The sequence below is a fragment of the Antechinus flavipes genome, chromosome 2 (genome assembly GCF_016432865.1).
Source record: "Antechinus flavipes isolate AdamAnt ecotype Samford, QLD, Australia chromosome 2, AdamAnt_v2, whole genome shotgun sequence".
Taxonomy (NCBI): domain Eukaryota; kingdom Metazoa; phylum Chordata; class Mammalia; order Dasyuromorphia; family Dasyuridae; genus Antechinus; species Antechinus flavipes.
Window position 1 is genome coordinate 259,688,208 of NC_067399.1, and position 26,634 is coordinate 259,714,841.

Sequence of the window (26,634 nt, forward strand, 5' to 3'; positions counted from 1 at the left end):
GGGTAACCTTGGCTGACACAGGTGTTACGGACTGGGAATGAGATAAATTGGAGGCAGAGGGAAGAGGAGAGAGGTCAGAGAACAGCAACTGCCTCCCAGTCTCCTTATATCATCCTCTCACAAGAGGAGATCCATTCTAGGTTGGATCTCCAGCAGTCACTGTTAGGTGATTCCTGTGTATTCCAACAAGAATCCTTTCTAGAGAGTAGGCCTAGAGTAAAAGTGAAATTTTTTTTAGCAGTCTTACAAAGTATCTTTACCTTTGGGAAAAGTATAATATAAACATAAATAAATATATACACACACACACATATATATATTTGATGGTTATGTTGTTTTTGTTTTATGTTTTAAGTATTTGTTAACATATACTTATGGAGCTTTTGTTTTAACTATTTCTTTTGTAATGGGGAAAATTAGCTGCTCCTATGCCAAGTATCTGCTTTTTATATTGAATACCTTTACTAAAAGCATCAATGTTAATCCCTTTTAGGGTAGACCCTAGACATGAACTTTATACCCAAACTTTATTATAGAAATTTTCCTTAGCATTGGGCATATAACAAGCAAGAGAAAATGTGAATCCCTGGAGCAAGAGTATATATGTTCAGCTCCAATACCTGTTAGAGAAGCATGGGAAGAATCATATGAATAAATATGGAGTGGTGTAAATAATATAGACAATGATAACAATATAAGTAGAAAAAAACAAGAAAAGAAACAATTATATTATGACCCAGTTTTAAGCCCAGTGAAAAACTGCATTTCTCTTTGCAAAACTAGCAAACTATGAGCATGGAACAATACAGTGTGACACATAACAAGAACTATATAAGAGATTATTCCTTTCCCTTCCCCCTTTTGGCTGATGTTAGTCTTACTAAGTAAACTTTTTTCTCCTTTTATCCTTTATTACAAAGGAATGGCTTACTGATAAAGGGCCTTTAGTCTTCTGTTATGTGTTTTTTTCTCTTTTTTCTGAACACAGATAAGGAGATGAATATATATAGAAATGAAAGTTAGCATATAAAAAAGATCATCCATAAGAAAATGTTTAAATTAACGGAATCCTAGCAGTACTTTTCATAATGACAAAGAACTAGAAACAAAGTGGGTGATCAGCAATTGAAAGATTACTGCATTGTGGTATAGTAATATCATTGTACTTTTAAGGAATGAAGAATTAAAAAAAAAAAGGAATGAAGAATATAAGGAATTCAGAAAAATATGGGAAAATATGTATAAATTGGTGCAAAGCAAGAATATACTGATTATAATAATATAAATTAATGTAACACTAAAAGGCAGCCAAATTCAGATTAATTGCAATGTCAGTGTTATTCCCTAGAAGCCAGGTGATGAAAAACTTGTTTCTTTTTTAAATATAGAGGCAGGAAGCAATGTAAGTCTTATGGGTGAGGACTATACCTGGAGGGGGTAAGGAGGGGGGATGTTTTATTTTTATTCCCAGTGCTCATCATAGTGCCTAATAAAATAAATCTTTAATAACATAATTGAAATGAATTATTCCTCTCTCACCCAAACTCAGATGTCAGTCTAAAGCAGGGGTGGGGTACTTTTTTTCTGCCAAGGTCATTTGGATATTTGTAACATCATTCAGGGGCCATAAAAATTATCAACTGAAAGAACTCAAAACAGCGGGAGGATGTTTTACCTAACTTTCAACTCATCATCACCTTGGTTGCCTTAGCAAATGATTTTGTGGGCCATATAAAGGCTGAAAAAAAAACTAGAAATCAACCTGTGGATAAGTGCAATTTTAATAAAAGTAACAGCACATTTCCCAAAACTTTGAGGCATCCAGAGGAAGGTATTCCTGGAATACTCTTCAGGTTTAGAGGCTTAGGCTTTGGACCCTAGAGTGAGAGCTGTGCCTCTGGAACCATAGGCAGAATGAAGCCACTTAGGTTTGAAGGTTTGAGGGGTCAATAAGGTCCCTAATCAGTCAAAAAGCATTTAATAAGCACTTACTATGTGTTAGGCACTGTGTTGAATGCTGATGATACAACAAGACAGTCCCTGCTCTCAAGGAGCTCACAATCTATGGGGAAGACATTATGGAAAAATCAACATAAAAGTATGTAGGATGATAACACTTAAGAGTCAAAAGGCTGGGATTTGAGGACTGAGAGGGAAGGAGGAGGATCAAGTTTTATAGAATAAGGTAACCATATCCAGATGAAGAGAGGAAAAAGTACAAAAATCCTCAGCCTAGAGAAGCCTGAGATGAATTCAGGCTTGGTACTGTTGAAGCTACTTTTCCTGTCTCTGGTGGTCTGAGTTCACCTTTGACAACAATATGAGTGCATATTCCAGGGATACTTGGATGTCATTCTTAGGCATCCCCCAAATCCCTTTCTGAAAAAAATCAGAGCTCCCTCAATCATTCTGTCATTTTCATATAATTGCAGAACAGGAAGAGACCCTCAATGATCTGGTCTGCACCCCTCCCCTGCCTTATTTTATAGATTAAAAAACTGAGGTTCCAAAATTGGAAATTGCTTGTCCTAGTCATACAACTAGCTGTTTGCAGAGGCAGCACTAGGTTTAGGTATCCTAAATCTTCAATCAAGTTCTTTATTCATTATACCTTGCTATCTCTCCTCTTCTCCCAGTCCTCTCTCTCCCAACCGACATACTCCCACACCCCAACTTCAGCCCCTAGACTGTCACTCTCCCTCAATGCCTAAATATCACCCCAAGCCCAGGCTCTTCCAGAGAATTGAATGAGGCTCAGAATTACCCACAGAAAACATACATATAATACAATAGTCAGCATACTTAAAAGGAACCTCAAAAACTTGTCAGAAACAGAAGTTCCCTCCTATAGACTTTGAAGTCCCCAGGCTGACATGGAATGATTTCCCCCATGAGTTAAATAAACCAGTCTTTTAGTTGATCAGAAATTCAGAATCATGCTCCTCTGGCCTCACCCCAAAGGTGTTCATCACAGTGACTTAAGTTTGAGACCTAGTCAGGGCTCCAAAAACAGTAGATGACTCCAAAAATAATGCTCGTTAAAATGGCCAGGACAATAAAGAAGATACCAGCAATCCAGACACCATAACTTTCTGTCATCTGAATGACTGGCGCCTCAGCCGGGATCATGTTGGTCATATTCAGCATGTAGCCTAGGGTCCAGCCAATGTCTGTACCTGCAGCCTGAAAGAGACACAGAAAGGGTCTGTCCTGTAGCAAGCACATTAGATGCAGCCTTAGAATGGCTAAATGAGGCTACACACAGCATAAGCCAACAAAATTTATTTAGAAGTTGGATAATGTTACTGTTCACTACTTGCCCTTAAGTTTGCAGGTGAACCTACACTATTGGAATTCTTGTGGGAAATGGACACAGTAACATGAAAGGTAAATGATGCTCATATTTATTAAAGCTCACAGGTAGCACCCTCATCTTCAGAACCTGGCACTGCTTTGTGTCTGCACACATCTGAATAGAGAGCCCCATGGGGATTAATAACAGCCCCATCTAGCACACCTGTGAGGATCCACTGAGATAACATTTTATTAAGTATTCAGCATATTATAAATGCTTATTCCTTTCCCTTTCCCATGGGAGCAGGGGGTAGATGACAGAAGTGGATTCAACCTTTTCCTGGAAGGGGGAGAATGGAACCATTACCTGTCGGCGGAAGTGAATGTTGTTCCAGGTTGCATCATCAAATTTGTAGCCTCTGGTCAGGAGGATGAGGATGTACATGGCATTAGTACAATAGGTGGGTAGCCTTTGTTTCTGCTCAGGGTAGTTAGCCTCCACCTGCAGGCCCCATGGTTAGGGGTAGGAGAAAAAAATGAGGTTCAAGGCCTTCCCCCTCATTACCACCATTCACAACCAGAGGAGCTGGATGTAGCATGAGGAACATGGAAGGAAAAGGCAAGCTCCAAGGAACTGAAGCTATCATTGGTAAAGAGTGGCTAGAGAGCAAGTGAAGTTATGGAACTCCTTTTAACTTTGGAGCTTCCATCCCTTCCTGGAAGACTTTTCTCTCATCACATCCACAGACTCAAGTTAAAAAGGACATCAAAAAGGAATTTAGTGGCCTTCAAGGCACTGGAGAAAGAGCCTTAGATCAGTTGAGCTAAATTACATCTGGAGCCAGAAGAAAAAGAGATTAGAAAGGTGAGAGACTAAGGTCAGATATAAAAAGCTTAGGATGTTAATATAGGTATTAGCAAAGGATAGTCCTGTGATGGAGTGAGGAAGAATAGGAGAGATGAGTGGCTGCTTGTGTTAGTTAGGTATAGACCTGTTAATGATAAGGTCTACTCTCTTAGGGTCAATGATGCTATGAAGCTGACTTTTTAAGTCCTGGTCATAGATAGGTATTATGATTTAAAGGCCTGACCATCTTCAAACAGTTCAAAGCACTTTTCTGAGAAATAAGAAAAAAAAGCCTAATCTCTGTCTTCATCAACTTTATAATATGGTAGGAGAAAGAAGACAGGGATACAGCTAATTCCAATGCACAGCAGAACATGCTAAGTACATTTGAAAGGCACCAAGATATTTAAGTTATAGTGTGAAATAGCTGAAAGAACCAGGGAGTACTGTTACTACCCTGCAACTAATTAGCTATGTGATCTTGGGTTGACTCACTCATTCTCTAAGTTTCAACACCCACAAAAGATTTCTAAAATCTCTTCCAACTTTCTATGATAATGGTTCACTGTGCATTCTGCTCCTAAAAAAAGATCAGATCTCAGATGACAAACTTTGTGCATTTGCCCAGAGGGGTTGCAAATGGCAGCTCTCACCTGTTTCCAGGGCTTTTGGCAGAATTCCCAAATAGTCCTATTCACAGTGTATAAAGACTGGCCATCCGTGAGATTCAAGAAGTGGAAAGTGTAATAGAATCCAGCAAATGCCTGTGAAGGAAAAAATTTGTTTTCAAAATCCTTCTTCTGCCTCCATCCTTCCTATATAAGGTTGACTCCAGAGTTTTCAATAACCCGAGCCAGAAATTGGGGAATTCTCAAATCCTGGGTCTAGGAACCCAAAGTGAGATACTGGAAAAGGCAAGTTCAGAATCTTTCTCCCTTATCTTCAATCCTAGTAACTATCAACCTTACATCCTTGCCTCTTTCTTCCAAGAAAAACTACTTCAAACAATTACTTCAGGATGTAAAGGGTTTGTTCAATGGTTTAACTAGTTATACTAGTAAGCACTAACAGCCTCCAACATATAGGAGTCTTTTCTTTAATCAAAAATTTTGTCATCTAAAGACTTCCAAAAGTTACACTTTTATAAACTTAGGACTTTTTCCAAACACAAGACCATAAATTTAAAGCTGGAAGGATTCTTAGAGGTCAGTGCAGTCATACAGGTGATATGTTGTAGAGCTGAAAGTACTTATGAATGAAAATAGTAGGGTCAAAATAGTAGGGTCCAATTTAGCTATCTCCAAGAATGAAAATCCTATCTTCCTGAATTTCATTTCTCTACCTCCTTTATCTCTCCCCTTCCTTCCTTCTTTTTTTCTCTCACCTTCTTCTTTTCCTCTCTCTCATCTCTTTGTCTCTACTTCCCTCTACCTTTTCTTTCCCTTTGCTTGTGCCATGAGGAAGTTTGGGGTGGGAAATGATGGGGGTATATGTGGAACTTTTGGGAGGAAGGATCTTACATAGAATTGGCCATGCTCCTGAGGCTGGTAGATGCCATCAAAGGCACAGTCTTTCTGGTCCTGACAGGTGGAGAAGTTGAAGAGACTATAGATAGCAGAGTAACAAGCTTCTGGGTTTCCTGTTCCCTCCACCTTGACGTTCCTCGGGAGACCAAAGTGTTGGGAGTTCTGGACACAAGGTGTGTCATACAAGTCGGCCAGAGATGTCATATCCTCATATCCACCATGGTAGCATGGGTTGCGAACCACTTCAAAAGGTCTGATCTAGGAAAAATACAGTCATTAGCCCCACTCCAGATTGTTCATCGCTTTATCATCTAGATCCCATTTCAATCTCACTTTGGTATCAGCTTTGCTCTCTCAGCTGGCATCTAGATAGAGGTCCCAAGGTCCCCTTTTCCTTCAAGTTTTTCCTTTCTCTGTTTCATTACGCCTGAAATTTTGACCCCATCCCACTTGCTGAATTTGTTCCTGTGTCCCACACTCCAACTTCTCTTCTTGACTCCTTTTATCTTCTCCCATCCCTATACGCACCTGTACCAAATGTGCCAGGAGGCGTTTCTGCATCTGGTTCTGCCCATAGCACAGGTAGCTGTGTGTGTAGATGCTGTAGTTAAATCCATAGAGGCGGAAGGTGCCCTGGGTGCTTGGGTCAGCAATGGGGTCAAGTGGAAGGAAGGAGATCTGTGTCGAAGCTCCACCTAGGTCTAGGGCTCCCACCATCTCAGCCATAGGGGGTTGGATCCACTCCCCTGAGAAAGAATACTGATCCCCCCAAATACCAGTGACTCAAATCCATGTACACCAATAACTCAGACCCTCCCAGGCATTGATGGTTTGGGTCTGTACAATTCTCCCTTCCCAATTTCCCAAGGCACCTTCACCAGAGTCCCCAGGATGTAGTTAACAGTGATCCAGCCAAAGGAGCCTTCATCCTTTCCTGTCAGGATTTGGGCCCCCTGGAAATTGACTGGAAACTGGTTCAAGGTCTTGCTGATTTCTTCAAAGATCCGATCTGCCTGGGAACTATTCTTCTCTCTGAAAGTAGCGTGGGGGTAGGGAGTGAAGTGGCTGCAGACCCCTTCCATAGAGAAAAATTGTCTTTTGATCTAAGTCCTTCCATATCTGTAGCACTTTAAAAGCACTTTAAGGGTTATAACCTTGTCACATTAAGGAATGCTAAAGATGGCCCTGAGTCTTTACTTCTGATGCTGGCTAGCTATGTATTCCTGGGCAAATCCCTTAACTTCACTGAGTCTTCATGTCCTCATCTGTAAACCAAAGATAGTAATTCCCCCTTCTTCCCAAGGTTGTGGTGAAGAGCAAATGATATAAGTGAAGTACTTTGAAAATATAGCATAGGGCAGCTAAATGGTGCAATGGATAAAGCACCAGCCCTGAAGCCAGGAGGACCTGAGTTCAAATCCAGCTACAGACACCTAATATTAGTTGTGTGACCCTGAGCAAGTCACTTAGACCCAATTGCCTGGCAAAAAAGAAAGAATGAATGAATGAAAGAAAAATCCAACATAAATACCAACTATTATTATTCCCAGAGTGACTTGCCTTAGGCCATACAGCTAACTAGTAAGTATCAGAGTTGAGATTTTAATCTAGACATCTCTTGATTTCCCATTCTGAACTCTTATCATACCAGCTTAAGGCTAATCAGTTTACACTTACTGAATATCCAGTTTGAGATGAGTGAATCACAGTCGTTTCAGTTTTCCCCATATATAACTATTAGGGACACACAAGGGAAATGGAGGTACAGAGAGGGAACCATGAAGGAATTCAATACAGAATTGGGACAAAGTGAGATGAGAGCTAGAGGAAGCAGCAAGAGAGTAAATCTCCAGGTCCCTGTTGGCCTTCCTTCACCCATAAGCAAGCTAAGAACTCAACAAGTAGACATCTATTTATCATTCATCCTAGGCTCTCTTGAGATTCCTGCCTACCCCACTCCCCCAAATTCTGATCTCAAATTCAGCCACTTTTGTTCAAATTAGCCCTTGGGGCTGATTTGAGAGGTAGAAGAGAAGGGACTTTTGCCCTTTCTACCTACCTCTATTAGATACCTTTCCATAAATCTATGGAATCATAGATTCCATCATCTTCCAAAATCGTATTTTTTAAGTCTCTCCACCTTCACCGATAGATAGTATCTCCCACCCTGCTCCCCACTAACATCCATGCAGGGTCCCCATCAACCTCAGAAGCCTCATCCCTGCTGTGGCCCCAAGGAAAGTGGGAGTCTCCTGATGCCTGTCTTCTGGGATCAGGGTCAACGCCTTCTCCATACAAGCTCTCAGGCTCTCCCCAGCCTTCACTGGGTCATTGACGTAATGAGAAATCCCTGGTCCTGAAAAATAACAACTCTAGAAATTAGGATCTTTACTGGAATTTAACTGTTTATTCCTATTTTCTGAAAGGGTGATGGTGGACCTGTGCAAGACTTGGCTTCAGAGTCTAAAGTGGGAAGGAAAAATAAACTGGAAAAGTGTGCGATGGGGACTGAGATACAAGAGCAAATGTATGTCAAGGGAAACTGAAAGAGAGAGAGATGGAGGTGTATAAGAGAAGGTGTATAAGAGAGAGAAATGATTTAGAGGAAGGTGTAAGGGAAGGAGGGAAGGAGGGGAAGAGAGAAAGACAGTGATAAAGGGATAGGAATGGGGGATTCAGAGAGAAAAATAAAATAGAAATACAGAGAGAAACTAACAAAAGGAGACAAGGAAAGAAGCATAAAGAGAGATAGGGAGAAAGATAGGCAGAAAAAAGGAGAGAAATAGGAACACATCTATATTATGTTTTAAAGATTTTAGAACACTTTCTGCACAGTGACAGAGCAAGGTATAATTAGCCCCAATTTACAGTCAAGTCTAAGAGTAATTAATTAACTAGACTACAAGCACCCAGCTAGTAAGGCTCTGAGATCTAATTTGGAGTCAAGTCCATATACATTATACTTTCATGCCAGAAAGAGGTAACTAGTAGTACAATGGATAGAGTGCTGGTTCCTGAGACACTTACTAGCTGTGTCATTTAATCTCTGTTTGCTTCAGTTTTTTCATTTGTGAAAGAAGAAAAGGAATAAGCATTTATGTAACATTTACTGTATGCCAGGCACTGTACTAAGCACTTTATATATATTTTCTCATTTGATCCTCACAATAATCCTACTGTTATCAATAGTATTTACCTCCCAGAGTTCTTCTAGAAAAAAATTAGATAATATTTGCAAGCCTCAAAGAGTTATATAAATGCTAATTACTGTGTATGTATATTTTTTAATCCAGAAATTTAAAAAAAGTGATTGTTGTGTCCCCTCCTTCCTTCTGTGCCCCATACCTTGGACTTAATAGTTTTTCCAGCCCAGCATTCCCAACTATGATGTCACTAAACATAGTTTAAGGAAAATCTTGATAATCTTCCATGGGTCAACTTCCAACACCTCACAAGTCAAATACCCTCGGTTTCCTTTTTGCAAAGATTCATTTTATTTGCTACATAGATCTGCCTGGATAAATGGATAAAATGCTGGATTTGTGAAATCAGAAAGACTGAAGTTCCAATAGTACTTTTGACAAGTCTAGTTGTGTGGGTAAGTCATCTTTCTGACTTTTAAGAAGTTCTCTAAAACAATGAAGTTACACTCTGAGATACCATTATACACCTGTCAGATTGACTAAGATGACAAGAAAAGATAATGCTGAATGTTGGAGGGGATGTGGGAAAACTGAGACACTGATACATTATGAACATTCTGGAGAGCAATTTGGAACTATGCTCAAAAAGTTATCAAACTGCGCATACATCCAACAGTGTTTCTACTGGGCTTATATCCCAAAGAGATCTTTAAGGAGGGAAAGGGACCTGTATGTGCAAAATGTTTGTGGCAGCCCTGTTTGTAGTGGTAAGAAACTGGAAACTGAGTGGATGCCCATCAATTGGAGAATGGCTGAATAAATTGTGGTATATTAATATTATGGAATATTATTGTTCTGTAAGAAATGACCAGCAGGATGATTTCAGAAAGGCCTGAAGAGACTTACAGGAACTGATGCTGAGTGAAATGAGCAGGACCAGGAGGTCATTATATACTTCAACAACAATACTATATGATGATCAATTCTGATGGACGTGACCCTCTTCAACAATGAGATGAACCAAATGAGTTCCATTTGTTCAATAATGAAGAGAACCAGCTATACCCAGCGAAAGAACTCTGGGAAATGAATATGAACCACAACATAGCATTTCCACTCCCTCTGTTGTTGTCCACTTGCATTTTGATTTCCTTCTCAGGTTAATTTTACCTTATTTCTAAGTCCGATTTTCTTCTGCACATTTCTTGTGCAGCAAAATAACTGTATGGATATGTATACATATATTGCATTTAACTTATGTTTTAACATGTATTGGTCTACCTGCCATCTGGGGGAGGGGGTGGGGAGAAGAAAGGGAAAAATTGGAACAAAAGGTTTTGCAAATGTCAATGCTGAAAAATTACCCATGCATATATCTTGTAATAAAAAGCTATAAAAAAACAAACAAAAAAAATGAACTTACAGATTGTCATCTGCATTAATATGAGCAGTTATTGCCCCCAACCAAATTCCTGGTTTTTAATATATTGACATAGGAATCTGCCATTCAGGAATTTATCTAAACTTTCTTCTAGTTTCTTTATTTTTCACCATTTATCATCCATGCATTAAGGCAACAAAGATGTTTCACAATGTTTCCAAACAATGATTATACTCTACCTATCACATACCATCATCCCTTTGGGTCGTGAAGACTTTTCTATCTTTAGGCAGAAAGAAAATTCCCTCCAAAATTCAGTACAAATTAACTTCTAAACTATTAGAGCTGCCCTTTTTGTGGTAGCAAGGGATTGGAAATTGAATGGATGCCTATCAGTTGGATAACGGCTGAATAGTTATGTTATATGAATGTAATGGAATATTATTGTTCTATAAGAAATGATGAGCAGGCTGATTTCAGAAAAGACTGAAAAGATTTATATGAACTGATGTTAAGTAAAGTGAGCAGAACCAAGAGAACAGTATACACAGTAACAGCAACACTGTGTGATGATCAACTATGATAGACTTAGTTCTCAGTATTACAGTGACCTAAGACAATTCCAATAGACTTGGGTTGGAAAATGCAATTTGCATCCAGAGAATAAACTATGGAAACTGAATGTGGATTGAAGATTACTATTTTCACTTTTTTGTTGTTTTTTTCTTTCTTCTAGTTTTTCCCTTTTGTTTCCTTTTGTTGGCTAATATGGAAATGTTTAAAATGATTGTACTTGTATAACCTATATCAGATTGGTTGCAGTCTGTGGAAAGGGTTAGGTAAGGAAGGAAAGGTGAAAAAATTCAAAAAAGAATTAGAACCAAATCTTACAAAAATGAATGTTGATGGGGGCAGCTAGGTGGCCCAGTGGGTAGAGCACCAGCTCTGAAGTTAGGAGAACCTGAGTTCAAATCTGGCCTCAGACACTTAACACTTCCTAGCTGTGTGACCCTGGGCAAGTCACTTAATCCCAAATGACTCAGAAAAAATTAATAATAATAATAATAATAAAATAAAAATGAGTGTTGAACACTTTACATATAATTGAAAAAATAAAATACTCTTAAGTGAAAAGAATAAAAATAAACTATTAGGGAATAAGCTACCTTGGGAGAGACAGGGATTCTCCATCATGAAAGAGCACACAATAGAATTTGAATGTTCTCTCTCATTAGGAAATAACAGAGGAGATTCCTATACTAGTTTATCTTGGATTAGATTTTTCCACTTCTGAGATTCTAGAGATTCATAATATAGCTATGAAGCATCATGCTATAAATAACTTTTGGCTCAGAATCTATAATTTTGATGCCGTGTATACTGCCCCAAACTGACCTTCCACGTTGCAGAGCAGAGTCTGGCTCACGATGCCGGTGTCATTCTCTTTGTTTGCTGGCCACTTGTAGACGTAGAGAGATGTGTGTGAGGATCCAGCATCAAACACCATTCCATACTGGTGGAACCATGAGATACAGGTCACTTGTGCTTTGTTAAGATAATTCATTGGATCTAAAAATACTGAAATCCCAATATAGCAGCCCCAAAGATAGAAACTGTGTGTGTGTATGTGTGTGTGTGTGGGTTGGATGGAGATACAGTGGGGTGAAGGAAAATAGGGAGGATGGAATATGGCAGAAGAGCACCTACCTTGGTTTCTGGAGGCAGGACAATGTCTGAGCCACCCACAAGAAAGACGATGAGAGCAATGATTCCGGCTATTATTGTGGCTCCCAGGAAGACACTGAAGACTACATTTCTGTAGGAGATGCCCATATTCACTTGGAATCTGGGGGTATAGAATACATTGAAAACTTTAGCCTAACCTCTTCCCCCTGCAATTCAGCCACCCATGATTTCTCCCCAAACAATATTTGCCCCTTCCAAACCTTGGTCTCCTCCAGAGTATTTCTCCTTCAGTCACTGTTATTCAAGCTAAATCCTTGCACTAAATCTTGCAGATGTAGAAAGAACTCTGGAAAGACCAAATGAGAATGTCTCTACCTTCAGACTGATGGATGGATGTATAGATGATACTGTGGACTTTTTGCCTGAAATAGAGAATCATCTGTCTTTACTGAGTATCCTCACATTTCATGGATAATTCCAATTCTGCCACCACAGACCCTCAAAAAAATGATGCGGCATTTCTACAGCAAATAATATACATATGTACTACAGTTACATATACGTTCATCAGACTTCAAGTGTATATTATAAGATGGTCTAGAGTGAAGTTCAAGTTGTTTAATAGTTATCTGGATCCGTGAAGTGAATATTAGTATTAGAATTAGAACTGGGCAGTGTTTGAGGAAATGTGGTATTGAATTTAGTTAGAGAACTAGGTTAAAATTTGAATTCTGCTATTTATCCTTTGTGGATCTTTGAGACAATCTCCTTTTCCTCATTAGGCCTCATTTTCCTCATTTGCAAAATTAGGGAGCTAAATTAGATGGCTTTTAAAGGCTTTAATAGTCTATAATTCAGACATGTTTAATCTATACTGGATTGTTTGCTGTTTAGGAGAGAGGGAAGGTGGGGAGGGAGGGAGAAAATTTTGGAACACAAGGTTTTGCAAAAATGAATGCTAAAAACTATCTTTGCATGTGTTTTGAAAAATAAAAAGCTATTATCGTTTTGTTTTTTTTTTTTTAATTCTACAATTCTTTTTCCTTAAAGATCCTGGTACAGAAAGGCTCTTGATAGAAATGCAGAGAAACTCAAATTCTCTACTGTTAACAAAGAAGGAGCTACAAAATGTTGTTCTTCAGGAAAAAAATCAATTAAGTCTTACTACTTCAACCTAAAGCACTTTCCAGTTGAATTGTCTTTAACTTGAGCATGTCTTTCAACTTTCCTGTACTTCAGTTTCCCATCTTTAATATGGCAATAATAATTACTGTCCTGGTTTCTTCTCAGGGTATTGTGAAGAAGTAAAATGTTGGAACTCTGAGTATAGTGGCTTCAGAGCCTGAGGTCAGCTGGTCAAAAGCATTTATTAAGTACCTACTATGTTCTAAGTGATGAAATGACAAAAGACAGTCCATACTTTCTTTTTTTTTTTTTTAAATAGCTTTTTATTGATAGAATCCATGCCAGGGTAATTTTTTTACAGCATTATCCCTTGCACTCACTTCTGTTCCAATTTTTCCCCTCCCTCCCTCCACCCCCTCCCCCAGATGGCAAGCAGTCCTTTACATGTTGAATAGGTTACAGTATATCCTAGATACAATATATGTGTGCAGAACTGAACAGTTTTCTTGTTGCACAGGGAGACAGTCCATACTTTCAAGGAACTCAAAGTCTAGTTGGGAAGAGAACATGAGAACAACTATGTACATCCAAGAGACTAAACTTGTAGGTAATCTCCTAGAGAAAACACAAGTGTAAAAGAGGATTAGTAGGCTTCTTGCAGAAAGTGGATCTTTAGCTGAGATTTGAAGGAACCTGATAGGTAAAGATAAGAAGGGAGGGAACTTCAAGAATGGGGAATGGTTAATGAAAACGCTTAGGGCAGGGAGATGAAGATCAAAGAGAAATCTTACGTCACTGGATCACTGAATACCTGAAGGGGAATACAGCAGGGTCAGGTTATTATAAAAGAATTTAAAAATCAAACTGAACTGGGAAAGAAGGGTTATTCATGAAGGTCAGAGAGAGATCACAGAAAAAAAACTGAAAAAAAAAATCAAATGGGGACAGAAACAGAGACAAAAGAATGCAGAGAGAAACTGAGATAGACATGGGGAAAAGTGTGTGTGTGTGTGTGTGTGTGTGTGTGTGTGTGTGTGTGTGTAGTGTACAAGAAATACACACATACACAAGCAATCAGAGACAAAGAGAGAAAAAGAGAAGTGAATATACAATGTAAGAAAGAAACAGAAACACAGGGGGACCAAGAACAATTTAAAAAACAGAGGAATACAGAGATAAAGAAACTGGGAGATACAGACATCCTGAGAAAGCATGAGATGGAGGCAGAAAGACAGTGATAGAAGGCTGTGAAGAGAAAGAAGATAAAAAACCAAAAGATACAGAGAGAATGATAGGAGGAAGATGGTACAGAAAGAGAAATTGATATCTAAAAAGTGGAAAAATTCAGAGAGGAAGACTGAAAGAACTGTAATATCAATTGTTATTTTAAAATTCTGTCTCTAATTTCTTACTTTTCTATTCAAAATTTATTTGGGGGGTTAGGTGATTTGTCTAGTGTCACATAGTTATTAAGAGTTTAAGGTCAAATTTGAACACTGGTCCTCCTCACTCCAGGGCCAGTGCTCTATCCCTTATCAACTAGCTGGCCCTATCATGCAATTTTAGGGAGAAACTTTATTCTATTTAAATCCATTCTGCTTCACTGGAGTCATTGAACTTAATACTTATATATGACTTTTCTTGGTATGATGGTTGTATGGTTTTGAGTTTTGGTCCAGGCTTGTGATTTCATTGTTATGTGAAATTTCCAATATGGAAAATACACTGCATCAATACAGATCAGCAATTCTTCTGTAATTTCTAATTTTAGAAAGTCACCTGTAACCCTGAGAGATTAAGTGATTTGCCTGTGCTTACAAGGTTAGCATGTATCAGAGTCAGAGTCTTCCTACCTATAAGATCAGTTCCTCTGTCTACTATGAGGCCTACAATTATTGGCTTGAAAGTCTACACTTGGATTTTATAGTCACTCTGAAAACAACAGCACAGAATTTGACCTGCATTGCCTTTTGTCTCAGGGAAAGATCCATGACCCTGGAAGACTAAGTCTCTGCTTGCCTGGACTGGGTTTACGATAAGGGGCTGAGTAGACTAAATATAGGTGAAAAGCAGACAGGAGACTTGGTTCAAGCAGGCTGGCTTTGGCCTTTGCATTTCCCTATTTCCTATTCCCCATATCTAAACATAATAAAGGCTGTAAGTAGCTTGTTTTTGTCTATGTCATAACCAGAAATAGAATTTTAGGCTTCTTATTTCTAAGAAATTCAGCTTCTACTCATTTGCTTGCTCATAAACACTGTTGCTGCATGTAACTAAGGGGAGGAGGGGGGAAGCAATATTCCAACTCCACTTCCTTGCTTTTTAAAATAGCTAATGGAGCACAGCACAGCATTCGCACTGTCTGTTATTATTTGCTTTCATTTTGTTTCTTTTGTCTCAATTTTTCTTTTTCTTCCTTCTTGATCTGATTTTTCTTGCACAACTGGATGGCTGTGTGAATATGTATACACATATTGGATCTGGCATGTATTTTGGCATATTTAGCATGTGTTGGACTGCCTACCAGGTGGAGGAGGGAATGGGGGGAAGAAGGGGAAAATTTGCGGTAGGAGGTTATTCAGGGGTCAGTGTTGGAAAAATTACCCATGCACATGCTTTGTGAATAAAAAGCTTTAATAAAAAAATAATAAAAAATATTTTTAAAAAAATAGCTAATGACCCCCCAAAAGTTTTTGCTTTTACTTGTATGTAGTTCCCAGAGACGCATTATTATCTGTGCTCGTCTTAAAAAATCTTCAAGAGCAAAGACCCCAAGGTCTTTCTCAGTTATGTATTCCAAAGTTTTTTACCTCCTTTGTGATCTGAAAGTCCTTCCTTGGTTGTAATTGAAATTTCTAATAATAAATATCAATTTAAACCAGTTTTCTCTTGCTTGGATCCTCCAAGAAAAGTCCTTCATTAACATTTCACAGACCTGAAGATAGAAGTCCTTAGACTTCCAGTCTCCTGACTCAGTAACAACTTCTAGGGCTGGGAATTGAATCTCTGATTTCATTGACATCGGGAACTCCCCACAAGGAAAATCTCTCTTTTGATGCAAGTTAGCACTCTTTTTTTTTTTTAAACAAAAGAAAAATTTATTTAAGAGAAGGGGTTACAGACAAAATGAAGGGATACAATAGACTGCAGGACTGCTAAGTATGAAATAGAATTGGGAGAGCAAAGGAAAAAGACAAATTCTCCAGGGGAACTCACAATTAACCAGGAGAAGGGAAATACTCCATAACATGAAAGAAAGCTGTTTGTCAGGCAAATTAGACTAGCCAGAGTTATCTAGAGAAAGGAGAATGGCCCCATTAGAAGGAAAGTATTATGAAGGAGAGACAGTATCTCATAGTGAGCTTAGTCCTGAAGAGAATTTAGCAAAGCTCTTCATCATAAGCAGATTTTTTAATAGGGGAAATACAGTCTTAGAGATCGCAAAGGTGCAAACTAAAAGAGGGAGAGTCTGGAAGCTAGGTGGCAAACCAAGTCCCAGGCCTGCTTAATTATAAGATTGGCACTTGTTTAGGAGAGTCACCCAGTGCACAGTTAGCTTGATTTCTCAGGGTCACCCAGCTAGTATGTGCCCAAAGCAAGACCTGAATCCTGATTTTCCTGACTCTGAGGCCATTCATCCTACCCACACTGCCTTTCTGCCCATTCCTTTCATTTGTGGTTTTCCAAATGTGAATTCATCCATCTGTTCCTTCTTGACATCCCCTACATTATTTCTAAAGCTCCAGCTCAAACTTCTGTAGTATTTCTAGCTTTCCAGAGTTTCTGCAAACCCTCTCTCCATTCCCACCATAGCTGGGAATGCTTTGGCTTTGGGAAAATCAACTGCAGGGATGCCAGAGACAGCAGTTGATTTTCCCTCGGCCAAAGCATGGGGAATGCAGAAAAGAACCACTTTAGTGCAGGTTTTCATCCCCTCACTCCTGAACTACTGTATTACAAGAGCCTTTTGGATGGTCTCTCAGACTCAAATCTCTGTTCACCCCAATCCCAATTTTTTAGCTACACATTTCACTCACTACATTGTTCAATAATCTCCTGTGGCTCCCTATTACCTCTGAGTAATATAAATTCCTGTCTGGAATATAAAATTTTTCATAACTCAATCCCTTGCCACCATTCTAGGATTCTTATACATTCTTATACTTTGCTTCCCTCAGTATTTTACAAAATGGCAACACTTACCTTCTTGATGGTACTCATGCATAATCTCTCAGCTACCTTAACTTTTTAAAATGATTCTTCTCTATCCATATCAGGACTGCTTTCCCGCCTCACTTGGGCCTCTTGGGTTCCCTGACTTCCTTCAAGAAATCACTCAGATCTTGTCTTCTGCAGAACTTTCTCCATCCTTCCCTTCCCTTCCCCTCCAGCCCCTTCCCCATCTAATCTGCATGTACATAGTTTGCATTTTTTCCCCTCCATTCCTTGAAGGCAAGAATTGTTTTTGCTTTTCTTTGAATCCTCAGTCTTTAGCATGGTGCTAGTCACATAGTAAGGCCTTCATAAAATTGTTTATTGAATGACAATCGACTGTCTGGAAAAGTAGCTTCCAACAGCTATTTCCTTCTTCTGTTGCTCAGTTGCCAGCTTAATCTCCAGTCTTTAGAGGGAAGATTAGAGAAGAATTGAAAGTCTTCCATCTGACCAAGTGCCTTCCATCTCAGGCTGCGGCATTAGCTTTACTCTGATCTCTAGCCTCCTTTAGGAAGAGAGTTGCCTTTGGCTGAATGATTAATCTGGTCATATTCTTCAAATCTTAGGGTTTCTGAACCCACAGAGGCCATTATCCAAAATCCATTCCTCATTTTCTACCACCCAATTGCTTATTTCCTTCCTCCTCAAGTCTCCCACCCTAAGGACCCAAACAAACACCATTCACCCTTTCGACTGTAACCCTGCAAGACCTGTTACAAAGGCAATAAACTTGCCTTCATCTTAAATTTTTCCTGTCTCACTCCTTCCAACTTCTAGTAAGAGAGACCTGACCAGTAAGAGCCATCACGGAGACTAGCCAGACTTGAATTCATAGAAAGCCTGGCTCTGACAGTCAGATGCTCTGGGAAAGTCTTGGCCCCTCCTGTTTCACTCTCTGGTTGGGTACTTCTGGGGACAGTATTTCTTTTGATGATTCTCATTAAATCAACTCTATTCCAGAGAGTATGATTGAGGCCTGAATTAGGAACGTAGGATATAGTATTCCAGATACCCAGCCCTTTCTTCCTCTTGTGTCATATCTTCAGCTGAATACTAGACAGTATAAGAAGAAAACTGCCTATTAAGAAGCCAGTATTAGGAATAATCCTATTATAACATTGTTGTTCAGGAGTCAAGGATATAGAACAATGGTGAAAAGCTGCCTGTAGGAGTGCATAGAAGGTTGTCCTCAAAGCCAGTAAGACCTAGATTCGAGTATTAGCTCTAACACACACTGCTGAGTTATTTTAGCTGAGTGCTCTAGGCAACACTCTGAGACTATAAATTATAAAGGAGAAGATGCTGACTTCAATCAATGAGTTTCTGAATTTGGATATTCCTTATAACACTGGAATAATAACTCTGTTTTAATCCTAAGGTTGAAAATAACTTGTAAAAAGTGTGTTAGGGGACAGCTAGATAGTGTGGTAGACAGAGCACCAGCCTTGCAGTCAGGAGGACTTGAATTCAAATCTGAACACTGATATTTATTAGTGTGTGACCCTGGGCAAATCATTTAACTCTAATTGCCTTAAAAAATGGTGTTTGGGAAATGATGAGCAGACTGATTTCAAAAAAGCCTGGAAAGATTTATATGAACTGATGTTGAGTAAAGTAAGCAGAACTAGTAAAATACTGTACACTATAATAGAATGCTTTTTCAATGCTGAACTGCAATAAACTTAGCTCTTCTCAGTATACAGTGATCTAAGACAATTCCAATAGACTTTGGATGGAAAATTCCATCCATATCCAGAGAAAGAACTATGGACACTGAATGTGAATCAAAGCATAGTATTTTCACATTCTTGGGGGCTTTTTGCTTGCTTGTTATTGTTTTTTTCCCCTTTTGGAATGATTTTTCTTGCACAACATGATGATTGTTGACATATTTAAAAGAATTGAATATATTTAACTATATTAAATTACTTGCTCTCTTGGTGAGGAGTGAGGTAAGGAATAAAAGGAGAAACATTTGAAACAGAAAGTCTTACAAAAATGAATGCTTAAAACTATCTTTATATATATATATTGAATAAATAAAATGCTATTAAAAAAAAGAAAAATATGGTGGTTGGAGAGGCAGGAAAGTGTAGTAAACGGGGCATAGAAGTTAGAATTAGAGGATTCAGATTCAAAATTTGTTTCTACTATTTACTGATGGTGTAATCTTGGGCAAGTCACTTTATTTCTAGGTATCTCTGTTTCCTTTTCTCTAAAATTAAGATGGGGGGGAGAAAATTTGGACTGGATGATCCCCACAATATCTTCCAGATATAAATCTATGATTCTATCAAGTCAGTTCTGGATAATACTGGAGTCAGGAATAGCCCGGGGTCCAGATGGTAACTGATGTTTTTTTGTTGGGTTTTTTTGGTTGAGACATATGATTAAACTAGCCCCACAAAGAGGATTTCTTTTCAACATAGTAGCCCTGTTCTCTGGTTTGTAATTTATAAAATTATTTATAAAAGTATCGGGGGACCTGAAAAGCTAAATAATTTGCTCAGAGTCAAATGAATATCAGAGATGGAATTTGGATTCAATTACCTTTTCCTAACTGAGAGAAATAAGCCCCTCTGCCACTAAGAGATCAAGATAATCCTCATTCATAAGTACCTGGGAGAATTACCTAGAGTACTGAGAGGTAGTGACCTGCCATCATCACAGAGCTAGTATGAGGCAAAGATAGTACTTTAATCAATTCTTCCTGACTCTGAGGTTGGCCCTCTATCCACTAAGCCCCACTGCTTTTTAAGATGTTTAAAATAATTCTGTTAAAGGGTTTGGGAGTCAGGAAAGAGAAAAATATCCAGGAAATCACTTGTACTTCAGGCTTCAAGTAGGCTGAAGAGTGTGCATCATTATATACTAATGATAATAGTATTTAAATAGAGTTTATTATGGGAGGAGCAGCTAGGTGGATCAGTGGATAGAATACTCAGGAAGGCCTGAGTTCAAATGTGACCTCAGACATGAACTAGCTATATGATGCTGTCTTAATCTACTGGGGAAGGAAATAGTAGGGCAGCTGTTGTTTGTCTTTCAACCTCGAAGAGGACCGTGACATCAGGGAGATGGTCCCTCCCTGTAAATTAATTGGATTTAAGTGAGAGAGGGATGTATTAGGTCACCTGCCTCACTTTTCCCTCCAAAGCCATCTGGGTCCAGATATATAGATCAATCCTGGAGATGGTCCTGGCAGCTAGGTAACAATGAATAGAGCATCAACTCTCGGGGTCATGAAGACTTTAACTCAGATATAGTCTCAACCAGCTAGGCTATCCTGAGCAAGTCACTTAATCTCCTTCTCTATCCCCCACCCTCAGGGTAAAAAAGGAAATGGTAAACCACTGTAGTATCAGTAGCCAAGAAAATCCCATGGATAATATTGAAATGATATGGTCCATGGGATCTTGGAGTGTCAGATACTATGCTAAGCATTTTATAATCATATTATCTCATGATCTCATAATCATGATCTCATCCACAACAACCATTAGAAGATGGTGCTATTATTATCCCCATTTTACAAATGGGGAAACTGTGGTAAACTGAGGCTTCCTGACTCTTAATTCAGGTGACCTATGCACTAGGTTACTCTGAGATATGTTCTGAAAATGACTCAATGGTAACTGTGATCCCTTTCAGCTCTAATGCTATAAAATGACTTATTTCTCATCAGGAAGACAGAATTTCACCATTATTTTCTACCAAGTTTTTCTCATTGATCGCCGCTATAATAGGTAGGCTTGTGTTGCCAAAGGGCCGTTGTACCTTCTGGAATTGTGACCTGACTTTTAAAAGTTACCTGGAGAATCCAGATATAATTTCTTTATCTTACTAATTAATATTCATAGTTAAGAAAACAGATTCCCAAATTGCCAGTGACTTCATTTTGCTTAACTGTGAATATTTGTGATAAAGATTTTGTTTCTTTTTTTCCCCCAGCAGGGCAGGAGAAAGTGGGAGACAGAAAACAAATTTTTTAATAATTGAAAATTGAAAATTAAATTTAAAAAATGAAATCATTGATAGAGAATGCATCCCTAAATCATCATGGATATTTATGAAAGATTTGGCTACCTTGGGTCCAAACAACGAGAATTTAAAGTGTTTATTTAATAAGGTATGTTGAAGGGAAAAAAAAAAACTTTAGTACTCTGAGTTTAGGTATTAATTTGTCAGAAAGTTTTATATAATTTTATATTAATCTATATCTTTGTGATTTCTAGTTTAGAGAGATGTCCAAACTAGCCAAATTCGTCCAATCCTTCAAATGAATGCAATCATTTATTTTACCAAATAAAGTTCCTGTAACTTCAGTTATTGCCATGATCAAGTTACATTTCTGTAGAGATGGAAATCCAATTTGAGAGCTGATGCTGAGCAGCTCTGCTTGTTGAGAATTCTTCCAATCAAAGGTCCTTAACATTGTTTTGTATTAGGGTCCCCTTCTCATTATCATGTTTTAGAATCTTTAACATGGAAATATGTAGGAAACCAATTATATTGAAATAACGATGTAATTCCTATTCAGGTTTACAAAATGTTCCTCACACCCCTTCCCCTCTTCCCCCCCAACCTTCCAACTGCTGCCCTGAAATTGATCCATAAAGTCCTCGCCTTGGAGTAGTGGGGAAGGGATGACCCTCAGGTTAAGTAAGAATCCCTACAGATTAATTAAACATCCAGGTCCATCAGAACAATTACTTGTCTTCAAAATTTTTTGAATAATTTATAAAGATCCCTTTATTTTTTTATTTTTTTATTTTTATTTAATAATTACTTTATATTGACAGAATCCATGCCAGGGTAATTTATAAAGATCCCTTTAAAGGATGGAGCCTCTAGTATATTCAGACTAGGATCTGTTGCTGACAAACCTGTTTAATGCAACTTTTCTAAAACAATTAAACAAATCAGCCCTATCTTATATAGTTGTTGGAGGAAAATTGGTTTGCAGATCTTAAAGTGCCATATAGATGTGAATTGTTATAATTGTTGTGGTCAGGCTATTTTTCAGTCCTGTCTGACTTTTTGTGACCCCATTTGGGGTTTTCTTGGCAGAGATATTAGGGTGGTTTGGCCATTTCCTTCTCCAGCTCATTTTACAGATGGGGTAACTGAGGCAAACAGGGTTAAGTGACTTGCTTAGGATCACATAGTTAGTAAATATCTGACACTGAATTTGAATTCATAAAAATGACTCCAGGCCCACCATTCTATCCACTGCACCGTTCAGCTGCCCTAATTATATTTTCTTAACTATGGAATCAGATATACTGCAACATATTTAACATATATAGAACTGCTTGCCATTTGGGGGTGGGGGGAGGGTGGAGGGAGGGAGGGGAAAAAACGAAACATAAGCGAGTGCAAGGGATAATGTTGTAAAAAATTACCCTGGCATGGATTCTGTCAATACAAAGTTATTATTAAATAAAAAAAAAACTATGGAATCAGAAACTGGCATTCCCAAAAGACATGATAATGCCTCCAAGCATTAGTGTATCTTAAATAAAAACAATCTTTTGTAGTTTCTAAAATAAATAATCTGACCTAAATTATATAATGAAATTCAATTTAATCCAGCAAAGGGTATGAAACAGCCTTTTATCTAAGGAACTGTTCTAGCTTGGAAGTGAAGATTCAAAGCATATATATATATATATATATATATATATATATATATATATAGACAGCCCCTGTTGTCATCACTGATCTTACCTTCTCAGAGTAGGGATTTGACACAAGCATAACCACATTTCAAAACCATACATGATAATTGTACGTGAGAGAGGTACAGAGTGCCTGGTGAGGTCTGAGGAGGATGAAGTCATTTCCCATTGTGGAGATCAGGGAAGGCTTCATGAAGGTGAGAGCCCATGATAGGTAGGTGCTCAGCAGGTAAGCAGGAAGAAGGAGGCAGAGAATGCAGGAATCAAGAGTAATGAATAAAGACCCAGAGATGGAAGAGTACACGGTGTGTTTGAGTGATTGTGAGTACTCCAGGTTGGCTAAAACATGGAGTCAATGGAGGAAAATCACGAGATAAAGCTTGAAAAATAGATTGGTACCAGACCGAATATCAAGCAAAATAAATAAAACATGATATGCCTGTAAAATATTGGAGTCAAAGTAAATTATATCTACCTGGCACAATACATAGAACATTGGACCTGGCATCAGAAATACCTGATTTCAAAAAAGCTAGTCATTTACTAGCCCTATGACCAGAAGCAACTCAGTTAACTTTTGCCTTTCTCAGTTTCCTCATTTGTAAAGTGGAGATGATAATAGCACTTATTTTCTAGGGTTGTTGTAGCAAATGAGATATTTGCAAACCTTAAGACACTAACTATATAAATGATAGCTATTCTTACGTCATTTGAATATTTACAAGGATCTGCTAAAGACTTGGGAGGGAGAGAGGAATGACTAGAGCAAGAAAATTAGCTTACATTTATACAGCACTTTAAAATTTGAAAAGCGTTTACTTATCTCAGTTTCAGTTTCATAGCAGATAGGAATTATTCCCATCTCACAGATGAGGAAAGTAAGGCAACCAGGCTAATATTGTCACAGGTGGGATTTGATCAGACTCTATACACTATGCTTTCAAGTCCCTGGCAAGAATAGATTGGATAGGAATATTGTAATGAAAGGGGGAGAGGGACTGAAATTGGAAATTTCTAATGTCTAATCAGTTTGCTTCTTCACTGCTAGCAACCCAGAAACCATCTTCTTCCATGGCTATCTTCAATCCCTAAGACATCAGAGCACTCTTAGTAACAATGTGTCTTTAACTGTTCTGGATCCCAATGAGTTCAGCCATCCTAGGAATGCACCTTTGATATCTCTGCTTCTTGGAGGCACCTCATTCACTGACCTGCACCCCCACCCCAGGATGGGAGGGGAGGAGTAAATATTCTAAGCCTGTGAAATTTGGGGCTCTCTGGGAGCTACTTCAAAGGATTGTGGGCTCTGGATGGGACTGATTGATGGTGGTGGATTGAGGTGGAAGAATCATCAACTTAAAGAACAATTTCATAGCCTCCCTAGGGGCTGGGCAGATGGATTTTCCATTAGTAAACTGGGTTCCCACTGCACTTCCCCTGGCCACCCTAGAACATAAGGCTCTTGGTACTGACTGTATCCCTCTCACTCCTTACTGGAGAGAGTGTACACCTATTTTGATCTCCTGCTCATCCCAGACTTACACTGGTTCTCTCAGCTAACACCTGCTGGTTTCATTTGCCCCCTACTTCCACTCGTGTCCAATGCCTGACATACATAATGTCTCCTCCTGGCAGCCAGCCCTCTGCCCCTGCAGAGGCCAGGCAGGGGCTCCTGCTTTGAGAACTAAGTACCACTCTTGCTAGTCTGAAAGGAACTGGAAAGAGATGGGGTGGAAAAGGACTGGGTGGGGTGGAGAAGGCCGCAGAAGGGTAGAATCCCTATTTAGCCAATTCCTGTCAAGGCCCCCATGGTTCTCAGCTCTGGTCTAGGTGTCCATCTATCTGTTTATCAGCACAGAGTGGGGTCAAAGTGGGGTTAGTTTCTATTATGGTCAAATCAGTGTCTGCAGGCCCTGACCAGATGCCATACCTCTAAGGCAACAATAAGGGATGGGGATCTAAGGTGACATACTCCCTGACACAAGGGGACAGTCTGCAAATATCAGGAGACAATCCTGAGCTCAGTCTGAGCTTTACCCTCTGCCTCCTCCCCCAAATATATGCAGGGGTTCTGTGCCCGCTGGAGTCAAAACAATGCCATTCCTGCCTGGCACCTGCCCTTTTTGTTCCCTTAAGGTCCCCTCCAGTTCCCACCCCCACCCCTGCTCACCTGGACTAAGCTGTGTGGGAGAGGTAAAAAGGTTTCATAGAAGCTTGGAGGACATATTTGCCAGGCACGGAACAGGGTCTGGGACAGGACTTGGTTCAGGATGGCTCCTTTATCAGCTACGACGCTCATTCTAATCCCAGTAATCGGTCTCCTCGGGTTCCCTCCCCTCCCATTCACCTCCACGGAACCAATCACCTTTCTGGTGGCAGAGGCCCAGCCAGAGTGGAGGCCCAGCCCTCACAGGAGACTAGTGGCCTGGACTCACCCTTCACAAGGCTATTTACTCAACCAAGCCCTCCCCTTGTCCCTGGGCAGGGGCCCCCGGTATTAACCCCAGGTGTGCCAGGATAAGGAGGCAAGAGTAGGGGCAGAAATTGTAACCTAGGAGAGGTGGAGGATCTATCCTGGAAGGGAAGTAGGGTGGGATTTATCATTTGGGAATTGCTCTCCATCAGCAGCCTAGGCAGAAGATCATATTGGAAATAGCAATGGACTTGGACTAGAAAGAAGCTCTGGGTTCAAATTTTGACTGTACTTTGAGCAAATTATTTAATCTTTCTAGGTCTTAAATATAAAATGAGGGATCGGATTAGATTAGATTTTGAATTTTATGAATTCCCCCACTTTTCTACCATTAATCTGCTACCCCTTCCTTCACTCCAGCTATAACAGTGCTGACCTCTACCTTCCAAAGAATCCTCTAATTGGAGAAATTAATGTAAATTCATATGCTAAATGAAGTGAACTAAAGATCCCACCCTATTATTTCTCCATCCCCCTCTCCCCACTCCCAAGTGAGAATGGACTTGAAACTCTGTTGTGTGGACTGCTGAAAGGCCAGTGACCCCAGCAGGTACTGGAAGTGCCTTTAGACCTCAGCTGAATGGTGTAGATAATCCTGTTTGCCATTCTCATGAAAAAGGAGGTAGATCTTTCTGATGTTCCCTTCACTGTAGCCTGAGTCTCCTGGTCCCTCCCTCTTCCTTGGGAGCTCCTAGAGTTGGTACTTGGCCAAAGTGTTTCTTCTCTTGAGCACAATGATTGTTGTGGTCACTGCAGGGCAAAAGGTGTAGGTTGGAATGTGGGGGCTTTTCTGGGTCCAAAGAAGTCACTGCTCCATTTCCTGAGTTCTTTCTCCAACCAAGAGACCTCATTACAGTCCCTGTGACTCATCCTAGATACCAGGTGGAGTCTGAAAAAAGCCCAGCAGTCACACTCCCATTTCTACCACCGGCTGACCCTTCATCTTACCCAGAAGCTCATACTCTAGGGTTTGGAAGCAAGCAGAGGAATTAGAATCTCAGCAAAGAAGTTTCAGAGCTATTTTCTCGTGATAGTGAAAACAAAGTTATCAGAAATGAAGATCCCTTCCCTATGCATCTATGTACATATGCCTGACCTGTACAGGACCCCCCATCACCCCTACAGAGGACCCAAGAGGGAGGCTTCTGTATTCTGGGGCTTCTATGTATTTTACTTACCCAAGTACCAATAAATTACCCTTCTTGGATCTTCCTGGGAGCCATAATATCAATCGAGTTGTTGATATTCAGTTGTATCTGATTC

At 39.4% G+C, this 26,634-nt stretch overlaps 1 protein-coding gene across 3 annotated transcripts; it reads right to left on the reverse strand.

Moving 5' to 3' along the window:
- Positions 1–508: 508 nt before the first annotated feature.
- ENTPD8 (ectonucleoside triphosphate diphosphohydrolase 8) lies at positions 509–25,256 on the reverse strand. Of its 3 annotated transcripts, none has more exons than XM_051976914.1 (11): positions 25,069–25,256; positions 12,138–12,299; positions 11,899–12,037; positions 11,587–11,704; positions 7,873–8,023; positions 6,540–6,699; positions 6,196–6,426; positions 5,662–5,925; positions 4,795–4,905; positions 3,662–3,796; positions 509–3,183 (listed from the first exon to the last, which is right to left on the reverse strand). In XM_051976914.1, exons 3-11 carry the CDS (start codon positions 12,022–12,024, stop codon positions 2,992–2,994), a joined length of 1,488 nt encoding a protein of 495 aa, XP_051832874.1. In that variant the 5' UTR covers positions 12,025–12,037; positions 12,138–12,299; positions 25,069–25,256; the 3' UTR covers positions 509–2,991. The 3 variants fall into 3 exon arrangements, with proteins under 3 accessions (XP_051832874.1, XP_051832873.1, XP_051832872.1); XM_051976913.1 differs by having other exon boundaries at positions 12,138–13,617; XM_051976912.1 differs by lacking the exon at positions 25,069–25,256 and having other exon boundaries at positions 12,138–14,024.
- Positions 25,257–26,634: the final 1,378 nt, after the last annotated feature.

What these genes read in the sequence shown, in the direction of transcription:
- ENTPD8 (XM_051976914.1), bottom strand. Translation starts at nt 12,024, where the DNA reads ATGGGCATCTCCTACAGAAATGTAGTCTTCAGTGTCTTCCTGGGAGCC. An exon ending in TCTGCTCTGCAACGTGGAAG is followed by an intron (nt 8,024 to 11,586) that starts GTCAGTTTGGGG and finishes GTTATTTTTCAG; the next exon opens with GACCAGGGATTTCTCATTAC. An exon ending in TCCTGGCACATTTGGTACAG is followed by an intron (nt 5,926 to 6,195) that starts GTGCGTATAGGG and finishes TATTTTTCCTAG; the next exon opens with ATCAGACCTTTTGAAGTGGT.